This window comes from Neurospora tetrasperma (assembly GCF_000213175.1).
Source record: "Neurospora tetrasperma FGSC 2508 unplaced genomic scaffold NEUTE1scaffold_1, whole genome shotgun sequence".
In the NCBI taxonomy this organism is placed as follows: domain Eukaryota; kingdom Fungi; phylum Ascomycota; class Sordariomycetes; order Sordariales; family Sordariaceae; genus Neurospora; species Neurospora tetrasperma.
Window position 1 is genome coordinate 3,214,624 of NW_009799099.1, and position 24,531 is coordinate 3,239,154.

The 24,531-nt window shown below is 52.7% G+C and overlaps 7 protein-coding genes across 7 annotated transcripts; 5 read left to right on the forward strand and 2 right to left on the reverse strand.

Moving 5' to 3' along the window:
• Positions 1-846: 846 nt before the first annotated feature.
• NEUTE1DRAFT_93823 (uncharacterized protein) lies at positions 847-1,493 on the forward strand (the record flags this gene model as incomplete). Its single annotated transcript, XM_009849806.1, has 3 exons — positions 847-910; positions 1,174-1,268; positions 1,373-1,493. 3 exons carry the CDS (start codon positions 871-873, stop codon positions 1,394-1,396), a joined length of 159 nt encoding a protein of 52 aa, XP_009848108.1.
• Positions 1,494-2,680: 1,187 nt separating this feature from the next.
• On the reverse strand, positions 2,681-4,390 carry NEUTE1DRAFT_57888 (uncharacterized protein; the record flags this gene model as incomplete). The annotated part of the gene is made up of 2 exons (XM_009849023.1): positions 2,681-4,119; positions 4,306-4,390. 2 exons carry the CDS (start codon positions 4,388-4,390, stop codon positions 2,705-2,707), a joined length of 1,500 nt encoding a protein of 499 aa, XP_009847325.1.
• Positions 4,391-5,814: 1,424 nt separating this feature from the next.
• NEUTE1DRAFT_76571 (uncharacterized protein) lies at positions 5,815-10,496 on the forward strand (the record flags this gene model as incomplete). Its single annotated transcript, XM_009849807.1, has 2 exons — positions 5,815-9,775; positions 9,850-10,496. The coding sequence occupies 2 exons, from the start codon at positions 5,854-5,856 to the stop codon at positions 10,098-10,100; spliced, it is 4,173 nt and encodes a 1,390-aa protein (XP_009848109.1).
• A 74-nt stretch (positions 10,497-10,570) lies between these two features.
• Positions 10,571-11,664, forward strand: NEUTE1DRAFT_120046 (uncharacterized protein; the record flags this gene model as incomplete). The annotated part of the gene is made up of 3 exons (XM_009849808.1): positions 10,571-10,855; positions 11,167-11,244; positions 11,378-11,664. The coding sequence occupies 3 exons, from the start codon at positions 10,618-10,620 to the stop codon at positions 11,662-11,664; spliced, it is 603 nt and encodes a 200-aa protein (XP_009848110.1).
• A 189-nt stretch (positions 11,665-11,853) lies between these two features.
• Positions 11,854-13,703, forward strand: NEUTE1DRAFT_57898 (uncharacterized protein; the record flags this gene model as incomplete). The annotated part of the gene is made up of 3 exons (XM_009849024.1): positions 11,854-12,064; positions 12,143-12,214; positions 12,279-13,703. 3 exons carry the CDS (start codon positions 11,900-11,902, stop codon positions 13,539-13,541), a joined length of 1,500 nt encoding a protein of 499 aa, XP_009847326.1.
• Positions 13,704-14,987: 1,284 nt separating this feature from the next.
• On the reverse strand, positions 14,988-18,715 carry NEUTE1DRAFT_107514 (NAD(P) transhydrogenase mitochondrial precursor; the record flags this gene model as incomplete). Its single annotated transcript, XM_009849809.1, has 5 exons — positions 14,988-15,022; positions 15,086-15,160; positions 15,218-17,194; positions 17,250-18,443; positions 18,625-18,715. 5 exons carry the CDS (start codon positions 18,713-18,715, stop codon positions 14,988-14,990), a joined length of 3,372 nt encoding a protein of 1,123 aa, XP_009848111.1.
• Positions 18,716-21,017: 2,302 nt separating this feature from the next.
• Positions 21,018-22,114, forward strand: NEUTE1DRAFT_107515 (uncharacterized protein; the record flags this gene model as incomplete). Its single annotated transcript, XM_009849810.1, has 2 exons — positions 21,018-21,089; positions 21,149-22,114. 2 exons carry the CDS (start codon positions 21,018-21,020, stop codon positions 22,112-22,114), a joined length of 1,038 nt encoding a protein of 345 aa, XP_009848112.1.
• Positions 22,115-24,531: the final 2,417 nt, after the last annotated feature.

Genomic DNA, 24,531 nt, shown 5'->3' on the forward strand with positions numbered 1-24,531 from the left:
TTTGGCTGGGCCAGCCCGCTCCTGCTCCTGCGGCACCACCTGGACCCCGTCCAAAATAAATCAAAACAAAAATCATTTCTTTTTCCTATACCCAAAAAACCACCCAGCCTTCCTTCTCCTCCATCAGAACTTGACGAATACACCCCAGATTCGTTGCAACCGGATCGTGGCCATTTTTGCCGATTTTTTTTGTTTTCGGTAAGTGCGCGTGCTGCTTTTCGCATTTGCACCTTATTTTCCTCATCCACGACCTCCCCCCTGCCCAGTCGGCAGGTTTATTTTCATTTGCTTTGCTGACGCTCCTTTCACGTTGCATCACCCAAAACTAACTGTTTGAAGAGGAAACAGCAAGAAGAACTTTCGAGTAGATCGCAATTGCATCCATATCTACTTCAATTAATATGGCGCCCACCAAGCCCCAATCTGAGGAGCAGCCCGTCAAGCGCGGCCGCGGCCGTCCCCCCAAGGACCCGTCTGAGAGGAAGACCGTACCCAAGCCTTCTGGTCGCCCCCGGGGTAGGCCCAAGGGCAGCGGTGGTGTGAAGAAGGCCCCTCAGAAGACTGCTGCCAGCACCGTCTCTCGCCGCGGACGTCCTCCCAAGTCTGCGGCCACCCCCGTTGCCGCCAAGAAGGCTGCTGCGCCTAAGGCCACCCCCTCTTCCACGGGCAGAGGCCGTGGTCGTCCTCGCAAGTCCGATGTCAGCGAGGCTGCCACTCCTAGCTCCAAGAAGGCTACTCCCAAGAAGGGCGGACCTGGCAGACGTGGCCGCCCCCCCAAGGCTGCGACCGAGCAGTCTGCTGAGGAGGAAGATGGCGAGGAGGCTGTCGCCAACGAGGAGGATGCGGATGAGGCCGACAAGGTTGCCTCTGATGCTGCCTCCGACGTCGACGAGGCCGCAAGTGAGTAAAAGTAGCCACTTTTCGGCTCTCAATCTGAACTCTTATCACGGTTTCCGGCGAGTCTTCATCTTTCCCATTCGCGCTGCGCTGTGTCATTCTTGTTTTCTTTAGATACCAAGACCAAAATACCTATCCTTTTTTCATATTTCTTTCACTCCTATATCTCATGTCTCCATAGGGTCATGCCGTGCCATGCCCTTCTCCTCATACTTTACCGAAAACCCAGAGTGCTAGCGAGCGAATGCCTCTCTGACTTTTCCGACTTCATTTCAGGCGACGAGAACAACAACTTCAAGGATGCGTTTGGTGACGTAGATATGACCTTGAATGGCTTGGACCCTAGTGACATCGAAGCAACTGGTGAAGAGGTTCGTATGAGCACTAGCAACCCACAAGGCAGCTTTTCACTCAATGGCATCCTGTAAGAAACATCCTGTTGCACGACCCCTTTGTGACTAACCGCCACTTGAAGGACATCCCCATTGATAGCGCTTAGTGGTCGACTTTGGGCAATGAGTCCAGAGAAGAAGAACAAACAGAAGGAATAGTGGAGGAGTCGGAGGAAGAAATTTTGGACTGTATAGTGGTTGCCCTGAGCTCGGATCCTCCAGAACCACCGTGGTCGTCTCAATCTCTATTTTTACCACCAGGGACTCCGGAACCACCATCGCGTACAAAGCAAGAGCACGGACAAGAGCAAGATCATTCTCCGTCATCATCATTTTCATCATCTTTTTGCGATTATTCAGCACCTTCAACACCGTCACCACGAACAGGACCAGCACCAGACGAAAGCGATCAAGAAGGCGAACAAGCAGAGCAGGACCATGTCAAACTGGTGCCTCAACCATCACTATCCCTGTTTGTTGAACAGCCAGCATCATCGCCGAAGCAGGACACTGTGGCAAATACCGGCTTCAAACGAAGGAGTAGGGACGATGGGTTAGAAAGCGCAGGCTTAGGGTGTGTTGTTAGTTGACAATGGATTCGAGTTCGAGCCTACTGATCGTATGCATTCTGCGTTGCTTTTTCATGTCATCTCTGTCGAGGTCCCTCGGATCAGACCGTTCAGGCAGCTGCTAGCGAAATCTTCTCATTTCAGTCTGCATAAACCTCGAGTTGCATTCTTGTCGTGGCATTCGCCATGGCTGAAAAACCTCAAGTTTGATGCATCCCTGATCCATCCCACGTATGCCATTTCTACCCAAACCTGTACATTCATGATGGTTCCGTATACCCAGGCAGGTCATCGAAACGGACAACAATTGCCCCGAGACACATCACTGCTTTCGAAGAAAACTCCGTGCCAATTCCATGTTTGAAACCCCGTCTCGCTTTGCCCAATTGTTCCGTCCATTTTGCCTATCCATCCAAATAGAATGCGTGACTTCCTGACGTAGCTCGACCGCCACCCCTTCCGGTAGCCCGAGAGTAGAAAAAGAAAACAAATAAAGAAACAAATCAAACAAAAAGGCGTTAACCCCGTTGTCAGTCCTTGTGCCGGTGTCCAGCGCCCAAAGCATGTACCTACACTAAAATCAAGAATCAAAATAGCGTCATGTTTCATCGTTCAAAATGCAGGTGCCGTGTCCACTGCCGTCCTCGAGGTCGTCAAGATCATCGCTGCGCCGTCACTCTCCGTCGCCTTATGATCCCGCTTCCCCCGCCTCGCCGATTTTGACCAGTACCAGTGGCAACTCTTCCCTCAGTTCGAATGATTATCCCCACACGTTAGCGACGGAACTTGTCTTTGTCGGTGTCTTGTTCGCCATTTCATCGCTACTAGCTGAAATCGCTCTTCACATTATTGTTGGTTGTTGCTATCGTGGTTTTCCTGCTGCTGCAGGGTTCTGCTCGGACCGCCTACGCCTAGGCCGTGCGCTTCAGCGGCAGCGACGGCGACTGCACTGGCGGTTGTGCCGTCCATGAAGATTAGGTTGTTGCTGCTGTTGGCAAAGTCTACTGATCCGTCGCCGCCGTAGCTGTAGCCGCCGTCACTGGAAGAGGCGCTCATTGGTGCTAGACGGGCTATTGCGTGGTTGTTTGGTTGTTGTTGGTGGTGGTGGTCTGGAGGGCCTGCTTGAAGTCTTGGGTCAATTTGAAAGTTTGATTGTGCTTGTTGAGGTTGATGTTGTTGCCCGATGTGGCCGGCGTTTTTCGAAATGCTTACTACTCCCGCTGATCCATTGGAACCGCTGAACGCATCCTCCGCTCGTAACGGGCTTCCTTTAAGTGCCCAAGGAGGTTCCACCTCGCCGCCCGCTGGCACTTCCGGCCACTCTGGCGCCCAGTCCGGCTTCCGATCATACATGGACTCGCATACCTGCCTGTCGCCCTTGAGGATCATGCCATTCAACACCTCCTTCAGCCACGCCATGCCCTCCTTGTACTGCTGAACGCTCGGGTAGTCCGTCACTTTGGCCGACCGCACCTCCTCCACCATCCTCATGGTCTGGTACCGCGGCTGCTGCTCCGAATTCGGCACCGTCACGCGCTTCTTGACCTCCAAGGCAAAGTAGACGCAGTCGCTCGGCTGAGGCTGCCACTGACACGCGCCGGATTGCTCGCCACTGCCCCCGTCAGGCGCGCCCGTAAACACTGGGATCCGGCTGTAGCCCAGCACGCGCATGTAGGCCCAGTAGGCGCCCGAGATGGTGCCGTGTAGGATCCGCCAGCAGCTCAGGAAGCGCATCTGGCAGATAAAGGCCTCGACGGTGCCCGGGTCGGGAAACTTGCCGATGCGCGTATTCAGCTCTATTGAACAGTTGCTAGCTTCGGCCATCTTTTGGACCTGCTCGAACCAGATGTCGAAGGAGCCGTAGAAGGTGAGCGGGTGCACGTTCATCTTGTAGCTGAATTCTAAGGGGGTGGTCCAGCCCCGGTAGTTGTCGGCCGGCTCACAGATGCGCGGCTGAACGGAGAGGTAGGGTGGGAGAGGTGGCATACGGTAGATGTCGTCGGGGTGCTGTGGCGGCGATGTACCACCCGTTTGGGTAGGGGGTCTTAGAATTGGCATTTGCTTGGGGGTAGCTTTTGGTTGTCCTTCATCCTCCTGTGGCAGGGGTGGTGACACGGGTTGGACTGTTTCCTGGGGAGGCTCGGGAGCAGCTCGGGATGATGTAGCTTTTCGTTTCTTCGAAGGCGGCTCCGAGGGTGGAGGAGGAGCTGGCCGTCGACTCCTAAGTTGCCGGCCTGAAGACGACATTGTGCTGCTATTATCTGCGTGTTCAATAGATGGTTTCACGGCTGGGGGGGTAGAATCTAGAAGTAATTGACCATTCGGTGGTCCTGACTGTTGGAGTTGCTGGCTTTGTGCCGGAGCTGGGGCTGAAGCTGGGGCTGGAGCTGGAGCTGGAGCTGGAGCTGGAGCTGGAGCTGCAGATGAGGTCTGACTGTTGGGCACACCAGCGTATGAGGGGAGTGGTACTGGAGTCTCGCGCACGACGTAGGGAGCGCGTTTGGGATTATTTTGGTTGCTGTCGGTACTCATGTTGGTGAGGTGAAAACCAAATGAGAATGATGGACGGGCAGATAGAAATGAACACACGATGAAAGCCTGCTAGGACTAACAAGGCAGGAGGCATCAGCCAGCTAGAGGTATCCAAATACCACCACTCCAATGGATGGGAATACCAAGCAATAGTGTAGATGTAACTGAACCTTGGTAACCCCGCAGTTGAAGGCAGTAGTTTGAAAGTGTCCTGGGTTTGAGATGGCTGCAGTGTGGACGAGAAGCAGTGAAAGTTGCAACTCACTTACAGAACAGAGTCCCGGTGGTACCTATCAAGGTGAACCCGAGGTGCGCCCCACCAAGAGGAAGGACAGGAGAGGACAGAGAAAGGATGAAAGGCTGGGTCAAACTCGACACGAAGAGGACGATGCAGAGTTATGTAGTCCGGCGGGAGACGCGCTTGCCTTTGGATGCCCGTGAATGTTTACACAAGTTGGGGCCTTGCGGTCCCGGGCCGAGGGTCGCACAAGCCTGCTCACAGACGCAAAATCCCAGGTAGAAAATCGCCTGTTCGCATTTTGGAAAGTAGACGGATGCTTCTCGGATGAAACATTTCTGACTTGTTCACATCCTGGATATAACTAGAAAGGGTTGTAAAGGTGAAATGCAGTGTTCCTGCGCGAACCCCTCCCCAGGTCCCAACTCTGCGACTCTGTGTCCTGATCGCCAGCACAGCAGTTGCCGTTGTGAACCCTAACCGCAACCCTAACAACGCCTTGCTTTTGATTAGCCCCACTCTTCTCGTACGTAACCCGGAGCACCTCTTAACTTGAGATTCCTGGCCAACGGTACTCGTTTGGTGTAATTTACCACCTTCTTGAACCTCCAAGAGCTTGGTGAGATGGGGGAAAATAAACACACAGCTAATGCCAGGTGGTTTTGAATAAGAAAGTCAACCAAGACAGGAGGTCCTTTATGGCGATCATCACAAAATAAAAAGGTAGATACACTACATACTGATAAGCCACGTCCAGATGGCCCCACTTTTGACGCCGCCCCAGTGCAGCCGCTGTCCTTGCAGTGACTTTTTTTTGCCGTCAACGCTCACGGTGCTTGTCATCAAACCACAGGGATTGAATTTCTCGTCTGGCAAACCAAACCAACAAGAACTGAAGCTACTTGCGCAACCGAACCGACACAGCTATCACCTCCCCACCTTCGACTTCCATCTGAGTTGATTGTGGACCTGATTGTATCACCGATCATTACTCTCACCGGGCCAGATATCTCCGGCCCTCCTTCACTCACTAATTCCACCAGTCCTGACAGAAATGGACAGCGGCGCAAGCGTAGGTGCAGTTCTTGTGGGTGTCATTCGCCGCGGCCAACTCTTCGGCTTCAACCTTTTCCTTTTCTGCAACGCTTGAGCAACCGGTGAACTTTGATAATACAAACCAATTCTTTATCGTGGGAGACAATTCAAACTACCTACGGTCGCAAATATGGCCAAAAAGGGAACCAAGAGCAGTGCCCCTGCGCCCGCAGCCGCTTCATCGTCGGCAGCATCTCAGCCCACCTCCAAAGCCAAAAAGGACTCCAAGAAGGCCGCAGGCCCATCAGAGGGCGATTTCATTGTCTTTAGCAATTCCGACAAGGAACCTAAGGGCAAGAGGGGAGGAGCTAAAGCTGGTCCCTCCAAACCCGCGGAGGAGCTTGACGCCGGGCCCCCGAAGCCGACGGTTAAGCAAATCATCGGTGGTCACTCCTGGACCGGCAAGCTACCCGTGAACCTTCTTTCGGAGCACTGCCAGAAGCAAAAGTGGGAGAGACCCGACTACAACACCATCAAGACCAAGGATGGGTTCTCTGTCTTTGTTACTCTCAGCGCAAAGAACCCAAAGACGCAGGAAGTCACCACGCTGCCGCCATTCAAGCTGCCTCCAAGCCATGTGCACCTCGCCTACAAGCCCACTGCCCTCGAGGCCAAGCATTTCGCCGCTACCTATGCCCTGTACCGCGTTTGCAGCATGAAGAACATGCACATGACGCTTCCGCCAGATTATAGGTCCCTGTGGAAGGAGTTTGAGGCCCTCAAGAAGCAGGATGTCAAGGAGGGCAAGGCATGGATGTACGAGGCCGACCCTTTCCAAGCCCAGAGAGAGCGCGAGGAGGCAAAGGCCGCCGCCGAGAAGAAGAGAGCTCAGCTCCAGGCCGCCAAGGAAAAGGCCGCAAACGAACCCGGTGTTTCTTTGGCATTCAGGGGCAGTGGCTCCGGGGGCGCAGGTGGTGGTGGCGCGCACAATGTCATGAGGGGATGGGCTAATGTTCCCAAGATCGAGATGGGCAACAAGACACGATCGCAGCTCGAGGATTTGCTCCGCAGGGAGACGGTCTGGAATCCGAACGGAGTGGTCATGTCGGCCTCGCAAAAGGCCGCCATCGTCAAGGAGTTCAAGGATTTGGGATTCCGCCAAAGCCATATCGAGGAGGCCGTGGAGGAGTGCAAAGACAGAGAAGAGGCCTTGGAATGGCTCTTGGTTCATATTCCTGAGGATGATCTTCCGCGGTGGGCTCTCCCTGAGAAGTATAGTGCTGGCGTTACTGTCGCTGCCACTGATCTCAAAAGAGAGGGCGCCATTACGCGACTCGCTCAGTCCGGATACTCTATTGACCTCTGTCGCAAGCTCTTGGCGCTCCATAACGGAGATGAGGCTAAAGCGGCAGAAGACCTGCAGAAGCTTCTTCTGGCGAGCGGCTCCGAGTCCGTTGATGACTCCTCGCAGGATGCGGATGGCCTAGACACCTGGAGGGATGCTGACGAGTGCTGGGAAGAGGAGATGGCTACGTTGGAGGCATGCTTCGGCGAAAAGTTTTCCAAGACTTCTCCAGAAATTTGCGAGATTAAGCTGGAGGGTGTCAAGAATGGCAGCCAAACCAACGTGGATGCCTGCGTGCAGTTCCGTAAATCAGAGCAGTATCCTACCCAGGTTATTTTGGCTATGGTGGCTGCTCTTCCGTCCTACATCAAGCTCAGTGTCATCAAGCAGGCATTGGCATATGCTCTTACGCTGGAAGGCGAGGAGATGAAGATTTTCTACGTTGCCAGCTGGGTGCAAGAAAACATCAACGACATCATCGAAAAGCCTGGTCGCATCCGCGAAGTTGCCGCTGTGGCATCTGCAGCTTCAGAGGAACCCAAAAAGGCCGTTAAGCGGGCACGAAGGGCCCCTCGTTGCCCCAAGCCTATCAACTGGTCGCCTGATCCTCGTAGCACGGAGGAGTGGCGTGCCAGAACGGAAACTCCCTCTTACAAGAAGATGCTGTACGCACGGCAGAATCTGCCAGCATGGCAGGTACAGGATTACCTCATCCAGACGGTGTCGGAAAACCAAGTTACTATCATCTCCGGAGAAACCGGTTCCGGAAAGTCTACGCAGTCCGTCCAGTTCATCTTGGATGACCTCTACAGCAAAGGACTTGGAAAGAGCGCAAACATCATTGTCACACAACCTCGTCGTATCTCTGCCCTGGGTTTGGCGGACAGAGTTAGCGACGAGCGCTGTTCACAGGTTGGCCAGGAAGTCGGTTACTCGATCCGTGGCGAAAGCAAGACGAGCCCGAACACCAGGATCACCTTTGTCACGACTGGTGTGCTGCTACGACGCCTCCAGACCTCGGGCGGCCGCGTAGAGGATGTGGTCGCATCGCTTGCCGATGTCAGCCACGTGGTGGTCGACGAGGTGCACGAACGCAGTCTTGATACTGATTTCCTGCTTGCCATTATTCGTGATGTGTTGTACAAGCGCAGGGATCTGAAGCTCATTCTCATGAGTGCCACGCTTGATGCTGCGTCTTTCAAAGACTACTTTACCGTTGATGGGAAGAATGTTTCGGTTGGCCTGGTTGAGATCTCTGGCCGGACATATCCTGTTCAGGACTACTACCTCGACGATGTAATTCACATGACGGGCTTCAGCATTGGTAACAACCGCGAGTACTACTATGACGACAACGCTGGCAGCAAGTCCAAAGAGGATCCCAACGATGACCCTATCAACAAGATCATTCAAAGAATGGGCAGCCGCATCAACTACGACCTCCTTGTGGAGACCGTATGTGCCATTGATAGCGAACTCGCCGAGACTCAAAAGGCTGGTGGTATTCTGATTTTCCTCCCCGGCGTTGCTGAAATCAACCGCGCCTGCAACGCTCTGCGAGCAGTGCCTTCTCTCCATGTTCTCCCTCTCCATGCCTCCTTGGAAACCAAAGAGCAGAAGAGGGTGTTTGCGTCCGCTCCTCCAGGCAAGAGAAAGGTGGTCATCGCCACCAACGTTGCCGAAACGTCCATCACTATCGACGACATCGTCGCAGTTATCGATAGCGGCAGGGTCAAGGAGACCTCGTTCGACCCTCAGAACAACATGCGTAAGCTCGAGGAGACATGGGCTTCGCGTGCCGCTTGCAAGCAACGTCGTGGTCGTGCCGGCCGTGTCCAAGCAGGCAAATGCTACAAGCTCTTCACCCGGAACCTGGAGATGCAAATGGCTGAGCGTCCCGACCCAGAGATCCGACGTGTTCCCTTGGAGCAGCTGTGTTTGGCTGTCAGAGCAATGGGTATCAAGGACGTCAGCCACTTCCTCTCTCGTGCACCGACGCCGCCCGAGGCCACAGCCGTCGAGGCATCGATCACGATGCTTAGAAGAATGGGTGCCCTCGATGGCGAGGAGCTGACTGCCCTTGGTCAGCAACTGGCCATGATCCCCGCCGATCTGCGGTGCGGCAAGCTGATGGTCTACGGCTCCATCTTTGGCTGTCTTGACGACTGCGTCACCATCGCAGCCATCCTGAGCACCAAGAGCCCGTTTGTCTCGCCCCAGGAGAAGCGCGAGGAAGCCAAAGAAGCCAGGAAGAGGTTCTCCCAAGGCGACGGCGACCTGCTCACCGACCTCCGCGCCTTCCAGGAGTGGAATGACCAGATGCATGAGCGCATGGGGCAAAGTCGAGTGCGTGCCTGGTGCGGCGACAACTTCCTCAACTACCAGACGCTGTCCGACATTGCCTCGACTCGGTCGCAGTACTACTCGGCTCTGAAAGAGATGGGTATCATCCCGCACAACTACTCCGAGTCCAACAGTCAACAAACCAAGTCCATGGCTCTCCTGCGCGCCCTCACCGCCTCGGCCTTCAGCCCGCAGATCGCCCGGATCCAGTTCCCCGACAAGAAGTTCGCAGCATCCATGACTGGTGCCGTGGAGCTGGACCCGGAGGCCAAGACTATCAAGTTCTTCTCGCAGGAGAACGGAAGGGTGTTTATCCATCCTAGCAGCACGCTGTTCGATAGTCAGGGATTCACGGGCAACGCGTCGTTCATGTCGTATTTCACAAAGATTGCCACTAGCAAGATCTTCATCAGGGATCTTACGCGTAAGTTTGTTCCTTTATCCGCCTTTTGTTTTGTTTTTCTCCTTGTAGTGTTGGGATATTAATACCGTCATTAGCATTCAACGCCTACACCCTCCTCCTTTTCTCGGGTGCCATTGATTTGGATACCCAGGGCCGCGGTCTTGTGGTTGATGGCTGGTTGCGCCTCCGCGGATGGGCCCGTATCGGTGTTCTGGTGTCGAGGTTGAGAGGGCTGATTGATAAGCTGATCACGATGAAGGTCGAAAATCCGTCGCTGGATGTTGAGAAGAATGATATCATCAAGACGGTGGTGAAGCTTGTCGAGCTTGATGGTCTGGATGCTTGATCGAGGATCGGAGTAAGGGGATCTTTTCTTGCATATCAACACGGCATGGATGGACAGGAAGGCAGGATGGAAGCATATGTAAAAGACGGGGAGAGCGGGTATTTATGGGTTCCCGATATATCAGACACTTTCTTCGCAACGCTGGTGATGAGATTTCCAGTATGGGATTGTGAGCTGGAGCCTTGCAGTATATGCATTCTATAGGTTCTGTTCTTCCCTATGACGTTCTGTTCTCCGGATAAACTTCTCCAAGCAAGACATGCTCACATCTCTCTCTCTTTCTCAGCGTCCATCTGTACACCTCCTCTCAAGAGACCGCCTCACCGTCACTCAGCGATCGAGATTTAGTGTCTAGGAGCAGCAACAGGCTCCCACGACTGAATCTTGGGCTTGACACTAAATCTGCCATCAGCACACAATTCCCCGTATTCCGGCCATGACTAGCAAAAAAAAAAAAAACAGAAACATACGTGTTGAAAGTCTTGAAAGCTCCCGGCAGTGTCGTATAGTTGGGGTGATGCACCTCGGGCGCCCAGGGTCTCTTGGGCGCCTGGGTCGCGATGGGATCCTGCGTGGGCACCGTGTCGATGGCGTACGAGATCCAGGCGTGCCAGAGCGGCTCGATCTGCGAGGGGTCGTAATCGTGTTTGGCGAAGTCAACCCAGCGCGTGCGCAGCGGGAGTTCTTCCTGGTTCTCGAAGAACTTGTTGCCGAACTTGTCGACGCCTACAAGGGTGCCGGCTTTGGTGTCGCCTGTTTATCATAGTACAGAGTATCAGGCATTGGTGTCAGGTACAGAACCCTGGTACGTAGTAGGTCGGGGAATGAGATGACTCCATACCGATATACTGTTTGTGGAGAGCAACAACGTGGGTGGGTGTTAGTAGCTCTGGCTCTCTCTCTCCGTATATAGTCGTTCGCCGGGATATCGTGGTCTGGCCGGGGCTCTCAATCGACGGGGAATGAATGTGGACGTACGTTCATTTGGTGCCAGGCATCCTAGAATGACGGGCGCTTCTCGTTAGCGACGGCGCATCTTTGCAGCTTTTTGGTCATTTATCGACAGACGAAGACGGTACCTTCAAGCCAACCTTGCGCAGGTTGCGAATCGTTCTAGTGATGGTAGACATGGTTGTTGGTGTTGGTTATCCTGACTCGCGGATAGTGGAGTCAATTGATTGCGATTGCGCAGAGCGACGGGAGCTCCTCCGGGGTTGCTGTCGTCGGCGATGGCGTCCGTCGGGTCGGTCGTGAGTTGAACGTTGGAGTCGCAACAGCCGCAACGAGGAGACTGGCAACTGACGCAGTGGACCGAGGTGATCCATTGCAGCTGGCAAAGAACTGTAATGGAATGAAGCTTTGGCCCATGACATATGTACCTTCTATGTACATATCGAGCTTACTGCCAAATGCCCCTGCCAGGGCATGGAAGGCAGGCCACGGGGAGGTTGTTGTAACTCCCCACAACCTAACTCCTTCCCGTCAGCAGGCGGTCATCCCGCGTCTTCAGTGGATTGGGCCGGGGTCCAGGCGCCTGCACTGTACGGGCGGCGCCGTTCGCTAGGTAGGTCCTCGGCGCGATACTAACCGAATGCCCCTGCCCGCAACCAAAAATTTGGCCGATCTAGACAATCACATCCAAGACAACAACAACATCCCAATCCCCGTCTTGGACAAAAGCCCCCCAGCTTATTGCGGATATGCTGGCAAGGAGTACCTCACGATGCTGCACCAAGCTTAGAGCACCGCCTTCGCGGGTCAGTCTACGAGTAGCCAGGCCACAATGTCGACAGTTCTCCATGCCGTCCTCCGGGGCGTCGCATAGCAGCGGTCCGAACTCCTCCAGCGCCGGCTTGCTTGCGCCCTTCACCAGCGAGCTCGACAAGATCGCCCCGTCTTTCAGGATCAACGGCTCCCAAGTTCGCGTTTTACAAACACCGACCGAGTTCTACGAGACCCTCAAGGTTCGACAACATTCCGCTGCCGGGAGAAGGCTTGTGTTGTCAGCTAGCGGTGCTGACTGATGCCTTCCCACTCACCAGGACAAGATCCGCAAGGCAGAGAAGCGCATCTTCCTCTCGACCCTCTACATTGGCAAGTCGGAGAAGGAATTGGTACTGGGACCCTCGATCGACCGCATCAGCTTTGCCATATGCTAATCACGGCGCATGATTCTAGATTGCGACCCTCCAAGAAGCCCTTCGCGCGAAACCCCATCTCAAGCTCAGCATCCTCACTGATGCCTTGCGCGGTACCCGTGAAGCTCCCAACCCATCGTGCGCTTCCCTTCTGGCGCCCCTGATCTCCGAGTTCGGCTCTGATCGTGTCGAAATCCGCATGTTCCACACGCCAAATCTCACCGGACTCAGAAAGAAGCACATCCCCAAGAGGATAAATGAAGGATGGGGACTACAGCATATGAAGTTGTACGGCATCGACGATGAGATCATCCTCTCTGGCGCCAACCTCTCAAGCGACTACTTCTCGGATAGGCAGGATCGGTATCATGTCTACTCGAGCAGGGACATCACCGAGTACTTCTCGAACCTCCAAACGGCCGTTTCATCGCTGAGCTTCCTCGTCAAGCCGTCTCCCGAACCGGCCGGCTTCGAACTAGTATGGCCAGAAGATAACTCAGCCATCTCCCCCCTCGATAACCCGAAGAAGTTCATCGCCGAGTCGACCGCGCTCCTATCTGGCCTCATCTCGCCAAAGACAGCGCCACGGACTGCACTCGACAACACACCAGCCGAGAAACGCGACACATCAGTCTACATGCTCGCGCAATTCTCCCAGCTTCTATCTCCCGATACCTCAACCGAGCTTCCCGCTGTCAGCCATGTATTGCGGACTCTAGCGGCACCAGAATACGCCAACTCGTCCTGGGCCTTCACAGCCGGCTACTTCAACCCTGCGCCTTCCCTGACCAAGCTCCTCCTGGGCACCGCTTCAACGAACAACGTCGTCATCACCGCCTCGCCCTTTGCCAACGGTTTCTACAAGTCCCCCGGCGTCTCCGGTCTCCTTCCCGACGCCTACACCCTCTTGGCGCGTCGCTTCGTCCGCGCCGTGCACGAATCCAAGCACCGGGGCACCACGGTGCTGAAAGAATGGAGGAAAGGCACGGTTGGCGAGCCCGGGGGGTGGACGTACCATGCCAAAGGTCTTTGGGTCACCATGCCTAAGAGCGAGAACCCTAGCATTAGCCTGATTGGCAGCTCCAACTACACCAAGAGGAGTAACTCCCTCGATCTGGAGGCTAATGCGCTCATTGTGACGGAGAATGAGGACCTGAAGAAGAGGCTGGGCGAGGAGCAGAGGTGGTTGCAGGATAATGCGACAGTGGTGACGCGGGAGGATTTTGCAAAGACGGAAAGGAGGGTGGGGCTTAAGGTGAGGATTGCGATGATGATTGTGCAGCTTGTTGGTGGAGCGCTTTGAAGACCGACCTTTCTAGGAAGGTCGAAGTTACAGTGTGGTTCTGGTTGACATGTATGATGAGATCAAATATATACCCCTATACAATGTATCATTAGCGAGGGTTTGATAGACTTGATCTAGGCGATGGAATTGCGCCAGTCCATCCAATCCTACCTAGGTTTTCCTAATCCAGGAAAAGGCTAAGAGCTGCTGCCGGTCGACAAGCACGCGGTAATTTTGTCTCAGTAATTTCACCTCCTGAGACGAAAATCTTGAAACACCTCCAACACGGCTACCCCTATGGAACGAGAAGGAGGATCGACCGCTAGTATGCATGGGATTAATCTTCGCCAAATGTCCGCATTGACAACCTTTGCAAAGTGAAAGAACCATTAATTATTTGGGATCAGCCACGCAGGGCGGCCATAGCCACTTCACCGACCGCCGGCGCTCAGCCATGCGGGAATCATCTCGTCCATCTGTGAGCTAATCAAGTATGTATGATACACAAAATACACTAAAAACTACTCAATGTGATGTCTACGCCTGGATAGAACAACATCCGGATTGACCTACGGCGACAGAAACGGAGAGAGATTGGAACTATCAGAGAGTAGGCAACGTGTGGCTGTTCCAGACCATGACGTTCGACGGTTACCAGACACCGTGGAGGATTCACAATCATAAGGATATTCACGTGGCGTTCGAAAAGTGATGGGTCGTGGCCGGGTCGGCAAATTTTTACTTCCACGCCACTTGAGCTTAGGTTTGGGACTGAGGTCAAAAGAGAATATCGGTGCACATAGAATATGGACGAACGTACATCTCGCAAACAAAAGTTCCCAAGGCGGGTGGGTACGTAGGTTGATATTAATATTCTGGGACTTTGTCAGATAACAAAACCCCCCTGAACTCTTCTTGCACTAAGACACCCCACCTGTGTCGGGATGGTTCCCAAGGATCCCAAAAACAGCTTACCTACCCTGCACATAACCTCGCCCACTAACACAACCAGCCGGCACGCGACAACCCGTTTCGGGAATCGGAACTTGGGATCCAAAGATTCTGGTCGCAGCCACAAATTCACAATAACTGCCTTCATCGAGTGGATCTGGCAAGGAGGTTGGTCTCGCTAGTTATTAGCAGATCCGAAACCAACACCGACTACTTTGGTCAGGTTAGTTGGCTTAATACGCTAGGCACTCCTGGTAGTACAATATATATAGTGCACTAGACAAAATCCATTTCGAATAGTCCTAAAGCTTATACGGACAAACCAAAAGGCATTAACTGGATTTGATATGGCATTTTGTATATTAGAGATCGCGTATCCAAGGTGGGATTATACATCAACTCTTTAGCTAGCATGCAGACAGCCCCTTCCGCATCTAGATTCATCCGAAATGGAGATACATGGCGATGTAGAATAGGTATAGAAAGACAGGAGAAAACAGACCCTCGCTCTCATCACTTCAGCCGGGCCTCAATTGCGGTTTTGATGGCTAGATAGATATTCGGTTAGTATCAACACAATTGCAATTTGTTCATATGGCAAACCACTTTACCTTCTGTCGTGACTCTTGCGTCTCCGAAGAGCATCTTTGTGCCCGGCATATAGAACATAGGATTGGGTACGTCGGCTGTATTGAGACGTCAGCATCATGCAGCAGGGACCATGGTAAATATGGTCTTCTTACCATATCCACTTGCCAAACCTCTCTTCATCACCACGACCTGCTTGCTCTTCCAAGCATGCAAAACGGGCATTCCAGCAATAGGGCTGCCTGGCTCCAAGGCAATCGGGTTGACAGTGTCGTTCGCTCCGATGACAAGAGTGAGGTCCGTCTCACCAAAGTCATCGTTGATCTCATCCATCTCCAGTACAATTTCATACGGCACGCTAGCTTCCGCAAGAAGAACGTTGCATTGACCAGGCATGCGACCGGCCACGGGGTGAATGGCGAAGCGCACATTGATACCCTTGGAGCGCAACATTTGGGTAATGTCTGATATGGCGTACTGCGCTTTGGCTACAGCCATGCCATATCCTACGACAATAATTACTGTCTCTGCGTTAGTTAGGGCTTCGGCTGTGTCTTCGACATTGGTCTGCGTTATGCTTCCTTCTATCTTGTACTCTGTCGTTGTTGGAGCAGATATTCCACCGAATAGAACATTGGTGAGTGAACGGTTCATGGCCACGCACATGATATATGAGAGGATGGAGCCCGATACGCCGATGAGTGCGCCCACTGTGGTAAGTAGTGGGTTATCCAACATGAAGCCTTCAGCAACAAGAGCAAAGCCGCTATAAGCGTTCAAAACTGTGATAACCACCGGCATGTCGGCACCGCCAATGGCCGCAGTTGTGGTGTAACCCTTGAGGAATGATAGAACAGTGTTTGCAGCTAAAGCACCGGCAGCGATTGCTGGAGAACCAGGGGCCATTGTGACAAAGGCACCCATGGTGGCAACATTTGAAGCCAAAAGACCCGAGTTGATCAGGTGTCGGCCAGGTAAAATGGTTGGCTTGGAGGACATTTTCCCGGCAAGCTTCATGAAGGCCACGATTGACCCAGTGAACGTCACACCACCAATAAGAACACCGAGGTAGGCGGTAACGAGATGAAGAGTCGTAATATGATCCACGTCAGCCATAACACTTCCGATACTGGTGAGCACAGCGGCCAAGCCAACAACGGAGTGGAGAGCGGCGACTGTCTGTGGAAGGTCGGTGGGCGTGATGCGCTTCCCAATAAGCAAACCCAAAATACCACCAATAGCAGCCAGACCGCCGAACTGTGTAAGGACCTCGGGTGAGAAACCAGCAGCAAGCAAGGAAGCAAGGACCCCAGATCCTACACCCAACATACCAAGCGTGTTTCCCAGGCGTGCGGTTGTTTGAGATGCCAGAGACGAAAGCGAAGTGATGCAAAGCACGGAGCTAACCAAGTAGCCGGCCTGGACCAAACCAGCTGCACCTGAAGCCGCAGCGGCAATGAAGCCACCTCCAAATAAGGCAGCGGGAACAGCGTACAGCCACGGGTATTCCGGTGGGTCAGTGGCACGACGGAACATGTCGAGCATTCGTTTGGTAATGACGAACCCGCCAGAGATATTGACAAATGCGAGAAGCACGGAAGCAGCGCCGAAAGCCTGAGGAATGGTTTCAGGGAGGTAGCCCCCGCCCAAGATGAAAAGACCGCCCACTCCCACCATGCCTGAGATTGCGTTGGTGACTGACATTAATGGGCTGTGAAGGGCAGGCGTAACTCCCCATACCACACGGTAACCGATGAGCGAAGCCAAGGCGAAGGTAAACGCGTTGCCCATGAACAATGGCCCAGTGAGTTTTCCCAACGCAAGAGCAGCGCCCATACCACTTGTGACAAGACCTACTTCACGCGAAGCCTTCTGGAACGGCGTCAGGGCCACGGTTTCTGCTTCCTTAGCTGTGGTCGGTGTTGCTGCTGGTGCTGGTGGTGGTGCTGGTCGAGGTGCTGGCGGGAGGATGTTCCCCTTGTTGATGACAATTGCACCCCTGACAACTTCGTCTTGAAGGTCAATGCCGTATTCCTGTTTGTTTGGCGCCATGGAAAGGAGAAATTTGGTGATATTGTTCGAGTACAAGGTGGAAGACTGAGTGGGAAGGCGAGATGGGAGATCAGTGTAGCCTGTTTTGTTTCTGTTAGTCAGGTATTTCTCCCTCTTCATGGTTACAATACTCACCAATGATCTTAACATCCTTGTAGTTGATGACCTTTCCGGGCTGAGTCACTTCGCAATTCCCACCAGCCTCGGCCGCCAGATCAACAATCACAGAGCCAGGCTTCATAATCTCAACCATAGCTTTGGTGATGAGCTTGGGCGCTGGCTTTCCGGGAATCAAGGCAGTAGTAATAATCATGTCAACTTCTTGGGCTTGCTCTGTGAACAGCTTCATTTCGGCTGCGATAAACTCTGGCGACATTTCCTTGGCGTAACCTCCAGCACCAGAACCGTCTTCCTGAAGTTCGACTTCGATGAACTCGGCGCCGAGGGACTGAACCTGTTCACGCGCAGCGGAGCGAGTATCGAAACCGCGGACAATAGCTCCCATTCTTCTGGCCGTGGCAATGGCACTCAAACCAGCAACGCCGGCACCAATAACCAAGACTTTGCAAGGTGGGATCTTTCCAGCTGCTGTAACCTGACCTGTGAGAAATCGACCAAAAATATTTGAGGCTTCCAGAACTGCTTTGTAACCGGCGATGTTGGCCATGCTGCTCAGCGCATCAAAGACCTGTGCCCTAGAGATGCGAGGGATCATGTCCATGGCAAAAACAGTCGCATTCCGAGAGGCAAGCTTTTCTACAAGCGGCTTGTTTTGAGCCGGTTGGAGGAAGCTAATAATCGTTTGACCCTCTTTGAGCATTTCCGCTTCAGCGACACTGGGACCGCGAATCTTGAGTACGATATCGGCGTTGTTCCATACATCAGAAGCAGACTCGACAAGTGTTGCACCAGCTGTTGCGTAGGCAGAATCATGGAACTCGGCCTCGGCACCAGCTCCTTTTTCGACAAGAACCTTTCCGAAACCTTTCTTGAGCAGAAGAGCGACATTTTGAGGAGTTAAGGCCACACGGCGTTCATTGGGGTAGGTCTCACGCGGGACGCCAACTGTAAGCTGCTTATAGGGGACGGTGGGTGGGACAGGAGCAGTAGCATCGGTAGAGTATGTAGCTGAAGAACCCTTGGAGGGCAACCGGGGCGGAATGGACGAGATAACCGACGCATGGCGAACAATTTGCAACGACTGGGCTTTAGGGTTTGTGAGAGCCAGATACGCCACACCGGGATGATGTTCTTTCTGTGAAGTGCTGTTCCATGATTGTCGGGAGCTTATGATGGTGCCAATGCGAATCGCTGGGATGTGGCTGCAGTCTGCGGAGAGATTAGCTACATAAAATATATCCCATGTCCCCTCATCAGTTCGTCCGATCCTTCCACGTCATCCCAGTTCTGCCGCGCCAACTGAGAAAGCAACAAGTCGACATTCTGACAATCACATACAGCGGGAACTCAGACACCGTTGATAATCCGGGACTCCACGATGTTGACTCACCCAGAAGGCGCGCAATAATGCGAGAACCTGAAGACAAAGACGCGGAAGCATTCTGGGCCAAAGTTGGCCGGAGACCCGACCACGACCACATGGCGTCCCACAATGGCCGAGAAACTGGAATGGCTTCGCCGTTGAGACGAACCAACCTTCAATTGCTCATTCCACGCTCCACATACGGGGAGCTAAGGAATTTTGTGGAGGATATTCATATAAGACCTGTCGGAGATGCGTATTGACCTTTGGAGAGTCGTCAAGATACTGTAGCCTTTCGGTGCTGGGGGAAAAAAAAGAAAAAAGACAAAGAAAAAAAACAGAGCTCGACTGTGTGTTGTTGTCGCCCGTCGTGGTTCGGTGTTCAGTCGTCCCGTGTTGCCCCAGGGGTAGAGGTAGGTATTCGCAATTCGAAGTCGGCTACACAACACCTTCCAATCTCCGGGTCTTAACCGCCTTGAGGTCGCGTCCGTTGATGGTGTCTCCAGAAAATGGGCCGGATCGTCCAATGTCCCAAGAGAAGGGGAGGGGATGGTGGTGATGGAGGGGTAATGAGGGAACAATGGAATTGCTGCACCACGATTCCATTGTACAACAACGACACCATCTACAAAAGAGCCGGAACACCATGATCGCTGGCTGCTCCTACCCTCCCCGCATCGTCCACCCTTCCTTTCCCACGTCGTGGACTGTGGTTCGAAGTTGACTCGAGTTGACTGCATGATCAGTCGTAAAGAGTACCTACCCCGCCCTTGGTGGTCAAATGTTTGCCGCCATTGATGGCCATTGAGTGGTGCAAAGATTTACCCGGAAACAACAACCGTGCAGGAACAGGCGAGAAACATGCGCTCGGCCGGCTCGGCGGCATTCATCATGACTGGTCGTATGGTCGCCCTGGTGTAGTGAAAAGGCTGTTGGTTGGTGGTGGAATTTCGTGACGAGCAGTCACAGGGGCGATGAACGGTGCGAGACGTTGGAGAAGAACGAGCGGGAGAAAGTAAAACAGTCACGGCGTTGTCTTTTGCGAAATCCGTTTTGGCAATTCGCTGTCGGTTGCCTGAATTTTTCGATTTTATGCTCGTTTCCGGAAGGTACAAATGAGCTCAATGGCACAGAGACGTGGGCCTCTGAAGGGAAGGAGAGTGAAGAGTCAGGTCTGGACATTGAGGTGTTGAGTCCACGGGAAGCTTAGTGCCATAACGCTTGTGCCCTAGCGGACAATAAGCTGATTAGAACTGTTGTTCAAGCTCGACATATTGGGAGTGGAAGCTTGGGAAGCATTACTATCAATAACGCATAGGTACCTCTGCTCAAAAACCCCACCCAGACAAGACCCCACCATACCACCGGACGTCCATACGGCCTGGATCACAATGTGGGGCCGTGAATGTGGGGTAAAACGCGGCGGCGTGCGGGGCCGGGCAGTTAGGGTTATCCTGGGGATCACCCATCTTCTTCCGCAATTTCGATGGCCATCAACCCCCCCTTCGAACTCCAAGTCCTCAGTTGACACAATTCTTCTTTAAACGACCTCAAATATAACCGTTTGGAATCGCCATTACGATCTGTTATCTGACAACAAGATTCACCATCCCGATCCTCGAATTAGTGGTAGCCCCCCACACCACTGCACAAATCATTTTCTGCCAACCATTCACAACCCACAAGATGTGCACCATCATGGCCTTAGGACATACAGATCAACAGCCGCCTGGGTAACACGAACCTATTCACTGCATTTTTGACATTACCTCAAATCCTGCAACCTTCAAGCCTCGTCTCATTTTGGTTAGTATAAAAGCCGCGAGCAAACTGTCGTTTGTTCGTTCGCATATTGGCATACCGTCACTGCTCTCGAAGTCCGACCAGCGCCGTCCTGGCTCGGAAATATGAGTACCTGGGAGTCAAAGTATGACAAAGCAAATACCTGACGACCGAGTTGCACTTTATTGGAGCTTAGCCGCTTACGAACGACTTCATTTGGTCATGTTATTGGGTGTCGATTACGCGGCTGGCGGTGCGACGGAGATACCGCAAAATTTCACCTACAACGGAGATGCTTTTTCGGGAAACCCTCCACCTTATGCGGGCAATCTGATCTTACTATGCGCCCGGAGTTAAGACCCTGACCTTCTACGTTTCGGGTCATGGATGCTCGAGGTACGTCATGAGCCCGCGTCGGACTGTGAGCTTCTAAGTCCGATAGCACTAGGTGCCATTCGGACGGAACGGAATTAATGTGGCCGCATGGCAACAAATGAAGATGACTTGAATATGAGGAAATCGGCTATAAATAGGAGAGGATGGGACAAACTACCGAGGTCAGGATCTGTGGTTTAGAAACAGCATAATACATAAGACAATACCATCAACAGCCCCCGTTGGCAGCGTTAACTCTCATCATGACCGCAAAATACACCAAAGACCAACCCGCTGGGTTCACCAACCGCATTGAGCGCATCACCATCGTCGGTGTAAGTCATCACAATCATACCGTGTTGTCTGTACTCACCTATTGACCCAACCCTTCTAGGCCGGTGGCACCATTGGCTACCCCATCGCCGAAGAACTCCTCGCCACCGGAAAACATACCATAACCGCCATCACCCGGCCGGGCAGCACCAGCTCTCTGCCTGTAGGTCTCAAGACCATCGCCGTGTCCTACGATAGCAACGATGGCGAAGCCGCTTTAGTCGACGCTCTCCGGGGCCAACAAGTCCTCATCATCTGCCTATGGTCACAGGCCCCTCCTGACACCCACCACAGGCTCGTCGTCGCGGCCGCCAAGGCTGGTGTGCCCTACGTCATCCCCAACGGGTATGGCTGGGTGTGGCTCGACGACGACGAGAAGAAACGCAAGGAGTCGATGCACGGCGAAGTTGTATACCAGAACCTGAAGGACGTCGAAGCGCAGGGGGCGTCGAGCTGGATCAGCGTTCATTGCTCGTTTTGGTATGACTTCTCGCTTTCGATGGGTGAGCGCACCTACGGTTTTACGCTGCCTGACAAGAAGGTAACCTTCTTTGACAACGGCGAGAAAAAGATCTGGACCACCACGACGAGACAGGTGGGAAGAGCTATCGCGAAGCTCTTCAGTTTGAAGGAGCTACCCGAGGATGAGAACGACCAAGATCTCACGGTTGCGAGGTGGAAGAACCGACCGTTGCTTGTCGGGAGCTTCAATGTCTCGCAGAGGGATATGCTGGACTCGGTTCACCGTGTCATGGGAACCACGGATGAGGATTGGACTATCACAAAGGAATCTTCTGTGGCGAGGAGGGAGCGGGGATTGAAACTCATGGCGACTGATCCGAGAGATCATGATGGGTTTGTGCTTGCTCTGTATGCCTCAATTTTCCTGCCCGATGAGGTCAGTTGGTTTGGTAAAACGACATTTGGTGAAGAAGAGGTGGATAATCAGTTGTTGGGACTGCCGAAGGAGGATTTGGATGAGGCGACCGAACGCGCGGTCGAAATCGCGGTCAGGATGAGGCAGTAATTAGGATGCGCAACTTGGCCACAACTGTTAATAATAATTAGCTCATATGTCACGGAAACCGGTCTTCTAGTTCTTGACATTTCAATCAATTAGAGCCTTGTACGTAGTGCATAATTGTGACAGTACGAACCCTCGAAAATATTCCCTACGGATGAATATCGAACATGGAGCCTGGAAAACCGTAAAGCATAGCCCAAAGACCAACATACCGTAAAATGGATTGTTGTACAAGTGGGTCCTGGGTATCGATAGTTGTTAGGAGAAGATGTAGTGTTGCCCGCTACGAAATGCAGAATTGCCAACAGAGTGTCTCTCGCAAGTGTGGTGGCATGTCAGATGACAGTCGGCATGAATCGGAACTTGTTGGTGGTGCAGATATGGTCTTGGCATACATAGGCACAAATGCGTAAAGTTATTTCAACAAGCAAACCGCGCCGATGGTATAGTGGTTAGCATCCTCGCTTCCCAAACTCCTTTGGATCCAGCGAGGGACCCGGGTTCGAACCCCGGTCGGCGCACATCTTTTTTTTCGATTATTTTGCTCTTCCGTTTTGGATATGGCTTCATCTATTCTTCAATTCGGAGACGCTGCTTTTCTTTTTTATCGAGATATTTGTACCTGCGATCTATGGACTTGCCCGTATCTCCTAGCTGACGTTAGCGAAGCTTTTTCACTTCAGTCAAGGTGATTTACGCCATCTGTGCTGCCGAAGATGCAACTTTCCCAAATGGTGCCGTTCTTCATTGAGGGAATACCTTTCTTTGCGTTGTTTTCAAGGCAACAGGTGCGGCAGACTAGCTGCACGCGGTCACACGATCAATCGACCTGCGTTTCTCTCAATCAACCTTCAAGAGTTGACAAGTGACGGCGACTAGGTAAAAGCAGGATCCCATCTCTTGCACGAACCAAGCGATTAGGTAGGTATAATGGTGTGCATACTCGACCACGATCCCAGTACGAGATGGCCCGCCCTCGGTAGCGCCTTACGAGGTGGTTTGAAGGTAGTGGAAGCCAAACCAGAAAATGGCCCTTTGAACTTTCCCGTTATGAATTGACTGCACAATGTCACAATGAGAAGGATACATCATCTTCGATCGCGAAGACTCCGACCAGCGTCTCCGCGCCCGCTGCCTCATGCACATCATGGTGAAGGACCGCGCCACCCACGTCCTGGGTGAGTACCGCACACACCCTGGCGCTCATGGACCAGATTGCCGGCACGTACAACTTGTGCTTGAAAAACAACGCCCCGATGAAGCTGTACGAGACCGCACAGAACGCGTTCTATCCCAACATTGATCACGGTCCCCAGCAAGAATGGCACATGGCCGGCTAACTGCGATAAGAAGCAGTGGGTCTCGAGCGGAGAGGAGGAACTGAATGAACTCCTCTTGAAGCACAGGATCAAGATACCGTTCTGTTAAGTTATGCTCAGGTTTGTAACGAGAGGTAAACAGAAAGAATCGACTCGGTCCATACGGTCAATGTATCACATGATGGAGTTCCAGCTTGTGTCCCCGACACATCCGCCTCTAGTCCGTCTCGCTTCGGTACTCGGTTCAGCTTCAGCTTCAACGGAAAAGCAGTTTCGAGCTATGAAACATCGCAAGACAAACCACATCCCCTCTTGGACCCTCGGTTTAGTATTGGTAATACAAACACCCAAGCCCCTTCCTAAACTGGTTTACTATTTCCACAGGGCAGGACAATTAGCTTCAACAAAGAATTGGTCCGCCATGCCCGATTCATTGATACGAGGTAGAGAGGTGCTTATAATGAAGTTGGCACCAGTCAAGCTGAGCTACCGTACGTACGATTGTGTCTTGAAGTTGAACTGGCATCATGCCTGGTAACCATGTGAACCATGTGTATGTGTGACACACAAGTGTCTAGAGTCCTACAGTTATAATCAAGGTGATTCCTGGTATATTTGATGGCATATATATCGACTCGGCCGTACCGCACTTGTCTTGTCTCGGGAGATCTGAATTATAGTGCAGGCGGAGAACACATGGTTGATGGCATACCAATTGAATTTGAGAGTCGTCTAGGACAATATACGTAGTTCCCAAGGCAAATGGCAAGTCGCCAACCCTTTTTAACGGTTTGACCTCAAATCCGGAATTTATGATCTCATGTGGCAGGAAAGCGTTCCGGGAATGAAAAAAGTGATCATGTTCACCTTTCAAAGTCAAGTCGTCGTTGGGGCGTCATTATCTGATGGTTTCATAAATAATAGTAATATGTATGCAAAGTGAAGTGAAGTTTTGCAATTCGGCAGCCACGAAGGCCCCCCCATTATGATATGTTTCGAAGAGTATATTGGTAACATTGATTCGGTCCCTGAGGGTGCCAAATCGATAGCGGATAGTAGTACATGTACAGTTAGAGATTTCCTTTTCGTCTGCCTAGAACC